At 55.1% G+C, this 9015-nt stretch overlaps 1 protein-coding gene across 6 annotated transcripts; it reads right to left on the bottom strand.

Moving 5' to 3' along the window:
• Nucleotides 1-4135: 4135 nt before the first annotated feature.
• Nucleotides 4136-8792, bottom strand: LOC127461975 (estradiol 17-beta-dehydrogenase 8-like). Of its 6 annotated transcripts, none has more exons than XM_051770230.1 (9): nt 8732-8792; nt 8098-8297; nt 6962-7078; nt 6186-6284; nt 5733-5818; nt 4932-5016; nt 4627-4669; nt 4482-4556; nt 4231-4357 (listed from the first exon to the last, which is right to left on the bottom strand). In XM_051770230.1, the coding sequence occupies exons 1-9, from the start codon at nt 8781-8783 to the stop codon at nt 4341-4343; spliced, it is 774 nt and encodes a 257-aa protein (XP_051626190.1). In that variant the 5' UTR covers nt 8784-8792; the 3' UTR covers nt 4231-4340. The 6 variants fall into 6 exon arrangements, with proteins under 6 accessions (XP_051626191.1, XP_051626190.1, XP_051626192.1 ...); XM_051770232.1 differs by having other exon boundaries at nt 4482-4547; XM_051770234.1 differs by lacking the exon at nt 6186-6284.
• Between the last annotated feature and the right edge of the window lie 223 nt (nt 8793-9015).

Here is a 9015-nt window from a genome sequence, read left to right as displayed (position 1 = left end):
GATCCATGAAAGATGTCTCTGCTCCCCCTCCAGGGGATCCCCTGCCCTGTGCTCTTGGCTACCAGAGTGATGGGCAGCTCTCAAAGGATGCAAGTGCCCAGAGAGCAGAGGGAACACACAGGACCTCTGTCAGCAGGGACATCTTCAGGTGAGATGGGAATAGTTTGGATCAACACGCTCAGGCTCCACTGTTTTGCCTTTCTGTAGTTGCACACAACGTTTGGAAGACTGATAACCACGAGGTCCCACAGTGTCACAGGGTCCCCTTGGTGACAGGAGGTCATCAAGTGTCCCACAGACTTGTGAGTGTAGAGTTTTTGGAGGTGTTCTCTGACCCAATCTTCCTTGAGCAAGGCAAGGTCTTCCTTCCAACATTCCTATAGCCTGGTCTCCCGGGCCAGAGATCCCTGAGGGCTGCTCTTGTCAGTGCAAAGGTGTTCAGTAACTCTGCCTCCTCTGCATCCTTGCCATGAGCAGAGCGGCTCAGGGGGCTCCTGGGGGTCTCTGCACACGAGATCCCCCTCACACTCTTAAGGAAACTTCCCAGGCTCACCATTCCCAAGACTCCCTGGCAGTCACTCTCCCACCAGCCCAGACTGGCACTGCTGACACTCAGGCCCCTTCCCAGCAGCAGCAGCTCCAGTGACCCGACGGGTCCCCTGTGACTCCCCACACCCCCCACTCTCACAGTCAGACCAGGTTTCCTCACTGCTTCCACCCCAGGTTTCCCGTGACAGAGTCTCTGATATCTTAAAAACTATAAAACAATTTATTTTTTGTGAAGAAACACAGATACAGCCTGAGCTGGTGCCTCAAGGAAGGACCCCCAACAAAAAATTCCTTGGGGTTTTATCCCCTCCCACTCCAAGCACACAAACTGCTCTTCCTGCTGAGTCCTGGGCTCCTGCCCTGTCTCCAAGTGTCCTCTCCCTTGGCTGCTCCAGGGTCAGCAGCTCACGGCCTTTGGTCTGAGGCCCCTCACCCAGAGCTCATCCCACAGCTCCAACTGCAGCTGCTCCCTGAGCCACCTGCACCCACGGGATTCCTCAGCCCTGGGCACCACGAGGCTCCTGACAGTGTCCCAGGGTCCCTTTGGTTCCATGAGCCCCCACAGTGTCCCAGGGTCCCTTGGGTTCCATGAAGCCCTGTGGTGTCACAGTGGCCCCTTGGTTCCATGAGGTTCCACAGTGTCCCAGGGCTCTACACTGGACATGATGGGGGAGGGGCACAAGATCAGGCTTGTTCTGGGAATTCTGTGGGATAACATGAAAAACAGAGGGACAAGGTACCCGTGAGGGCCCCTCTGAGGTGACTCTGAGATGGAACAGTCACATCCTCCTCTGACATCACATCCTCCTCTGTGACATCACATCCATCCTGTGACATCAAACCTCTGCTGTGATATCAAATCGTCCCTGTGATGTCACGTCCTCCCCTGTGACATCACATATCGCCTTGACATCACGGGGAGGATGTGATGTCACAGAAAGGATGTGATGTAATATGATGGATGCAATGTCATAGAGGAGCTGTGATGGCATAGGAGAGATGTGATGTCACAGAGGAGGACGTGATGTCATAGGGGGTGTGATGTCATAGAGGAGATGTGATGTCACAGTGGAGGATGTGATGTCATGGGGTGATGTGATGTCACAGTGGAGGACATGACGTCACAAAGATGATGCGATGTCACAGAAAGGATGTGATGTCACCTGGGAGCTGTGATGTCACAAGGGAGGATGCGATGTCACTGGGAGGACGTGATGTCTCAGAGGAGGATGTGATGGCACAGGGGAGGATGTGACGGCACAGGAACAATATGATATCACAGGAGAGGTTTGATGTCACAGAGGATCTGATGTCACAGATGATCTGATGTCTCAGGAGAGCTGTGATGTCATAGGATGGACGTGACGTCATAGAGGAGATGTTATGTCACAGGAAGGATGTGATGTCATAGGGGAGCTGTGGTGTCAGAGGAGGATGTGATGTCATTGGGAGGATGTGATGTCACAGAGGAGGATGTGATGTCACCGGAAGGATGTAATCTCATAGGGGAGTTGTGGTGTCACAGAGGGAGATGTGACATCATAGAGGAGCTGTGATGTCACAGGAGAGATGTTATGTCACAGAAAAGAATGTGATGTCATGGAGGAGGATGTGATGTCACAGAGGAGGATGTGATGTCACAGGGGGGAATGTGATGTCACAGAAGAGAATGTGATGTCACAGAGGAGGATGTGATGTCACAGAGGGGGATGTGATGTCACAGAGGAGGCTGTGATGTCACAGAGGGGGATGTGATGTCACAGAGGGGGATGTGATGTCACAGAGGAGGCTGTGATGTCACAGAGGAGGCTGTGATGTCACAGAGGGGGATGTGATGTCACAGAGGGGGATGTGATGTCACAGGAGAGATGTGATGTCATGGGGAGGCTGTGATGTCACAGAGGAGGCTGTGATGTCACAGAGGGGGATGTGATGTCACAGAGGGGGATGTGATGTCACAGAGGGGGATGTGATGTCTCTGGTACTTTAGTCTGGGCCTTCCTTCCTGACCAGTCTGTGACCAAGGCAGTGCCCAGATTTCCCTGCTATTCCCCACGATTTTTACCTAAGCCGGGCTATAAGAAGAAAGGAGGAGAGGCCTTTGCCCTCTTTCCTTCCAGCTTTGGAGGTGCAGGTTCCCTGTGTGGAGTCTGTCGGGTTGGGGAGCGAGGCCTGGTAAGGCCCAGCCGGCCTTGGCAGACGGAGGGTGCCGGGGTCGTTCCAGAGCCACTTTCTGTTGTCCCAAGGAGAGCAGTGGGATCTCCTTTGCTAATTCTTTTTGTTGTTAGATCTTGGGAGAGTGATCGTGTATATTTTATTTTGCTTTTGTTCCTTTTTATCCTTCCCCTTCCCTTTCCCCTTTCCTTTTGAAATTGTACATATATTTCAATTGTATATAAATGTAATATAAGTGTAAATATATTTATATTTATATATATATATATTGCTTCAGCTGTCTGCCTCTCGTTTCGGTTCTCTTGGTTTTCTTCTCTCTTCTCCCTTGGTTTTGGGGGGGAGCTCTTGTGGTGAGGTTTGGAGACTTGGCAGGGAGCCAGCTTCAAACCACCTCAATGGGATTTGTTATTATTTGGGATTTGGGGTTTATTTGGCATTTGGGATTACATGGGTTTGGGAAGTACTGGGGATTTGGGGGTTATTTGGGATTTGGGAACATCTGGGATTTGCTATTATTTGGGACATGGGAATATATGGGATTGGGAATTCTTGGGGATTGGGGGTTTATTTGGGATTTAGGAATTATTGGGGATTTAGGGGTTTATTTGAGATTTGGGAATATATGGGATTGGGAATTATTCGGGATTTAGGGGTTATTTGGGAGCATCTGGGATTTGCTTTTATATGGGATTTGGAACTACATGGGATTGGGGATCATTGGTGATTTAGGGTTTACTTGGGATTTGGGGTTTATTTGGGATTTGGAACCACATGGGATTTGGGATTTGAGTTTGGGGACCATGTAGGATTTGGGATCATTTGGGACTATTTGGAATAATTTGGGACCATTTGGAATTTGAGATCATTTGGGATTGATGGGAACCCACGGATATTATGGATTAATGTTGGGGGGGGTTGCCTCAAAAAACTCCAAAATTTGGGGTCCAAAATGTTTATTTGTGTCGTTTAAGAGGAGGTTTTAGGGGGGAAGGGGTCAAGAGGGGGCGGGGCCACATTTGACACCCCTCCCAAATTTTAAGGACCCTTCCCAACCCCCCACCCCAAAAAACCCCCCAAATTTTGGGTCCAAAATGTTTATTTTTGTCGTTTTAGAGATTTAAGGGAGGGGAGGGGTGGGTGTGGTCTTGGTGGGTGTGGCCTGGGGTGGGCGTGGCCAATAAACATCTCCATGGCAACAGCTCCAGGTGTTTTTATCGAGAGGCTTCCACCCCCCTCCCTCGACCCCCCCAGTTTTGCGGTTCCTCCCCCATATTTTGGGGGGGTCCCTCCCCTACTTTAGGCCCCTCCCCCCAATTTTGGGACCCTCCTCAATTTTTGGCCCCCTCCCCTTTTGACCCCCACCCAAATTTTGGGGTACTCCCTTTTATCCCCCCAAATTTTGAGGTCTCCCCCCCCACAAATTTTTGAGTCCTGTCCCTCAATCTCCCCAAATTTTAGGGGTCCCCCCTTGCTTCTTCCCCCCATTTTTGGGCTCCCAGCCTCAACCCCCCCAAATTTTGGGGTCCCTCCCCTTTATCCCCCCAAATTTTGAGGTCTGCCCCTCCCCCCCATTGGGGGGACATTGAGGGGACATCGGGGGGGAGGGGCTGGATCCGTCACATGAAGAGACCCCCTGGAATGAGAGAGAGAAAGGGGGGACATTGGGGGGACACTGGGGGGACATTGGGGACATTGGGGGGACACTGGGGGGACATTGGGGACACTGGGGACACACTGGGGACATGGGGGGTCCCCACCTGTCACCTCCAGGGTGGCCCCGGTGACGTAGCCGCTGTCCCCCGACGCCAGGAAAGCCACCACGTCTGCCACGTCTGGGGGACACCGGGGGGTGGTGGCACCTCCAAGTGTCCCCAAAGTGTCCCCAAAGTGTCCCCAACTCACCCTCAGGGTCCCCCAGTCGTCCCAGTGGCACCATCCCTGCAAACTGGGACGGGGGGGGAGACACACACACACACACACACGAGGGTCACCTCTGGTGTCACCTCCCCAATGTCCCCAATGTCCCCCAATGTCCCCAATGACCCCCAACATCCCCAATGTCCCCAATGTCCCCAATTTCCCCCAATGTCCTCAATGACACCCAATGACCCCCAATGTCCCCCCAATGTCCCCAATGTCCCCAATGTCCCCAATGTCCCCCAATGTCCCCCCAATGTCCCCAGGAGGTGCCACCCCCCCGCTGTCACCTTGTCCAGCACTTTTAGGGGCACTTTGTCCGTCATGGGGGTGACGATAAATCCCGGCAGGACGGAATTGCAGCGGATCCCAAACCTTGGGAAGGGGATTTGGGGGGGTCAGAGGGGTCCCCCTGACCCGTGTCACCCCCCCACAGGGTGTCACCAACCCCCCCCTGGGTCACCAAACCCCCCAATCCAGTTTTCCCCCTGATTTCCCCCCAATTTTTCCCCATTTCCCTCCAAATTCCCCCAATTTCCCCCCTTTTTCTCCATTTCCCAATTTCCCCCCCAGTTTTCCCCATTTCTTCCCCTTTTCCCCCCAATTTCCCTCCAAATTCCCCCAATTCTCCCCCCCAATTTTTCCCCATTTCCCAATTTTCTCCCCAGTTTTCCCCAGTTTTTCCCCCTTTTCCCCCCAGTTCCCCAATTTTTCCATATTTCCCCCCAAATTCCCCCTTTTCTGTCCAATTTTTCCCCATTTCCCCCTTAAATTTTCCCAATTTCCCCCCAATTTCCCCCCATTTCTTCCTCCTTTCCCCCAGTTCCCCCCCCAATTCCGCATTTCCCCCCCAATTTCCCCCAAAATCCCCCAATTTTCCCCCCAAATCCCCTCAATTCCCCCCCAAAATCCCCCAAATTTTCCCCCCAATCCCCCAACTTTCCCCATTTCCCCCCAAATTTCCCCACTTTCCCCCCAATTTTTCCCCCGAATTCCCCCCAAATCCCCCAATTTTCTCCCTTTCCCCCCCATTTTCCCTTGTCCCTCCCAAATGTCCCCAAATGTCCCCAGATGTCCCCCAATGTCCCCACCTGGCCACCTCCTTGGCCACGCTCCGGGTCAGCCCCTCCACCCCCCCCTTGGAGGCCGCGTAGTTGGTTTGGCCCAAATTCCCCACCTGGGGGGGAGGGGACAATGACAAAGGGGAGGGGACCCCCCTGGGACCCCCCTCGGTGTCCACACCCCCCCCCCAGTGTCCCCAAAGCCCCCCAAAATTCGTGTCTCTGGGGGTTTTATCCCCAATTTTGGGGGGTTTATCCCCAGTTTTGGGCAGGGGGGAGGGGACAGTGACAAGTGACAATGACAAAGGGGGGGAGGGGACATCCCTAGAACCCCCCTGGTGTCCCCAAATTCCCCTAAAATTGGTGTTTTCAGGGGCTTTATCCCCATTTTTAGGGCTTTTACCCCCATTTCGGGGACACTGACGGTGACAAGTGACAGGGACAGTGACAAGTGACAGGGACAGTGACAAGTGGGGGTCCCACCTTGGCCACCACGCTGCCCACGAGGACCAGGGAGGCCCCCCCGGGGTCCCCCGATGTCACCAGGGCCTTTGTCACCTCCTGTGTCACCAGGAACGTCCCCTGAGGGGGCAGCGGGGGGACATCGGGGGTGGCACAACCCCCCCAATGTCCCCCAATGTCCCCCGATGTCCCCCAATGTCCCCAATGTCCCCAATGTCCCCCACTGTCCCCCCAATGTCCCCAATGTCCCCCAATGACCCCCCAATGTCCCCAATGACCCCCAATGACCCCCAATGTCCCCAATGTCCCCCCAATGTCCCCAATGTCCCCAATGTCCCCCCAATGTCCCCCCAATGTCCCCCAGTGTCCCCCATTGTCCCCAATGACCCCCTGTCCCCCAATGTCCCCCCAATGTCCCCCCAATGTCCCCAATGTCCCCCCAATGTCCCCCAATGTCCCCCCAATGTCCCCAATGTCCCCCCAATGTCCCCCAATGTCCCCCCAATGTCCCCAATGTCCCCCCAATGTCCCCCAATGTCCCCCCAATGTCCCCAATGTCCCCCAATGTCCCCCCAATATCCCCAATGTCCCCCAATGTCCCCAATGTCCCCCCAATGTCCCCAATGTCCCCAATGTCCCCCCAATGTCCCCAATGTCCCCCACTGTCCCCCCAATGTCCCCCAATGTCCCCAATGTCCCCCACTGTCCCCCCAATGTCCCCCAATGTCCCCAATGTCCCCCCAATGTCCCCCCAATGTCCCCAGTGTCCCCCCAGTGTCCCCAGTGTCCCCTCTCACCTCCAGGTTCACCCCCAGCACCTCCCGGAATTCCCGCTCTCCCATCTCCAGGAACATCCGGTCGCGGGTGATCCCGGCACAGGACACCAGGACACGGGGGGGAACCCCAAAGTGCTCCTGGGGGGACATTTGGGGACATCGAGGGGTGATTTGGGGAGGATTGGGGAGGATTTGGGTCCATTTTGGGTGGATTTGGGTGGATTTGGGAATCCTGGGGTGGATTCAGGTTGGTTTTGGGCAGATTTGAGGGGGTTTTCTTGGGATTTGGGGCCATTTGGCTGCAATTTTCCAGGAACTGGGTGGGGATTTGATGGAAATTTGGGGAATTTGGGGGGAACTTGTGGGGATTTGGGAGTCTTGGGGGTGATTTTGGGGTGGATTTGGGTCTGGGTTGGGTGGATTTGGGAATTCTGGGGTGGATTTGGGTTAATTTAGGGCAGATTTGGGGTTTTTTTCCTGCAATTTGGGGGCATTTGGCTGCAATTTCCCAGGAATTTGGTAGGAATTGGATGGAATTTTGAGGAAATTTGTGAGTTTTGGGGAAATCATGGGGATTTGGGAGCTTTGGGGGTGATTTTGGGGTGGATTTGGGTCTAGTTTTGGGGATTTGGGAATTCTGGGGGGAATGCGAGGGAATTTGGGTCGATTTTGGAGGGAATTGTGGAGGTTTTCCTGCAATTTGGAGACGGCTGGCTGCAATTTTCCAGGAATTTGGTGGGAATCGGATGGAATTTTGGGGGAGTTTGTGGGAATTTGCAAGTTTTGGGGGAATTTGTGAGTTCTGGAGGTGATTTGGGGTGGATGTGGGTCTGGGTTGGGTGGATTTGTAGGGAATTTGGGAATTCTGGGGGTGATTTGGGGTGAATTGGGGAGGATTTGGGTCGATTTTGGGTGGATTTGGGGGGGCTTTTCCTGCAATTTGGGGCCGTTTGGCTGCGATTTCCCAAGAATTTTGTGGGAATAGGAAGGAATTTGTGGGAATTTGTGAATACTGCGAGTGATTTTGGGTGGATTTGGGAATTTTGAGGGCGACATTGCGGATATCGGGGGTCACTCGGGGACACTGCGGGACACTGGGGAGGGTGTGACACTCTCGCGACATGTCACCGGTGGGGGGGAGGCGGCGGCGACATTACCTGCACCCCCCTCACCATCCCGGCGACGCTTTTGGGATCGGCCACATCCACCTGGAAAGCTCCGTGGTCGGGGGGGTAGTGCCGGGGGAGCCCTTTCGCTGTCGCCGCCGCCCCCGACATGTCGCGATCGGCCACGGCCACGCGCGCGCCCTCGCGGGCCAGGCGGCCGCTCACGGCGCGGCCGATGCCGCTGGCGCCCCCTGGCGGTTCGGAGGGCCAATGAATAACCGGGGCCATTGAGGGGTATGGGAACCGCCCCTGGCGCCCCCTGGCGACCCGGAGGACCAATGACTGCCCGATGGCACCAGTGGGGACCACTTTAACCAGTGACCCCTCCCAGTGTCACCAATAACCCCCCCAGTGACACCAGTGCGGTCTGTGACCCCTCCCGGTGTCCTCCCAGTGTCACCAGTGGGATCTAGTGTCACCAGTGACCTCCCCCAGTGTCACCAGAGGGGTCTGTGACCATCCCAGTATCACCAGTGACCCTCCTAGTATCACCAGGGTCACCTTTAACCCCTCCCAGCGTCCCTCCCGGGGGTCTCCCCGCCCTAAGTTCCCCCCCACTCCAACCCTGGGGGTCTCCCCTTCCCTCTCGCCCCCAAAACACCACAAAATCCCCCCCAAAACCCACCCGTGACCAGCGCCACGACCCCCGCCAGTCGCCCCGCCGAACTCCCCAACATGGCGGCGCCGGAAGCGAACACCGAGACGGAGGCGCGCACGCCGCGCCGCTCTGCCCGCACCAACTCTATCGTCAGTCCTCCAGCCGCAGTTTTTCGGCTTTGCCCGGGTTTTTTCCCCCTTTTCCCTGATTTTTCCCCTCCCATAAACACCTGAATCCCATAAACACCTGAATCTCCTCGTGGTATCGCCAAGTCCTGGATTTCACCCTCTGGGCTCCTCCAAATGTTTCCA

This window comes from Manacus candei, unplaced genomic scaffold (assembly GCF_025592945.1).
Source record: "Manacus candei isolate 608988 ecotype Guabito, Panama unplaced genomic scaffold, ASM2559294v1 h1tg000117l, whole genome shotgun sequence".
In the NCBI taxonomy this organism is placed as follows: domain Eukaryota; kingdom Metazoa; phylum Chordata; class Aves; order Passeriformes; family Pipridae; genus Manacus; species Manacus candei.
This window is presented reverse-complemented; position numbering and strand designations above follow the sequence as displayed.

Bases quoted from the DNA above. Each gene is read 5' to 3' on its own strand.
- LOC127461975 (XM_051770230.1), bottom strand. From the start codon at position 8,783: ATGTTGGGGAGTTCGGCGGGGCGACTGGCGGGGGTCGTGGCGCTGGTC. The intron at 5,819-6,185 runs GTGGGACCCCCA...CCTCCCCCCCAG, and splicing joins TGGGCAGCGTGGTGGCCAAG to GTGGGGAATTTGGGCCAAAC. The intron at 4,557-4,626 runs GTGAGTTGGGGA...GGTGTCCCCCAG, and splicing joins ACGACTGGGGGACCCTGAGG to ACGTGGCAGACGTGGTGGCT.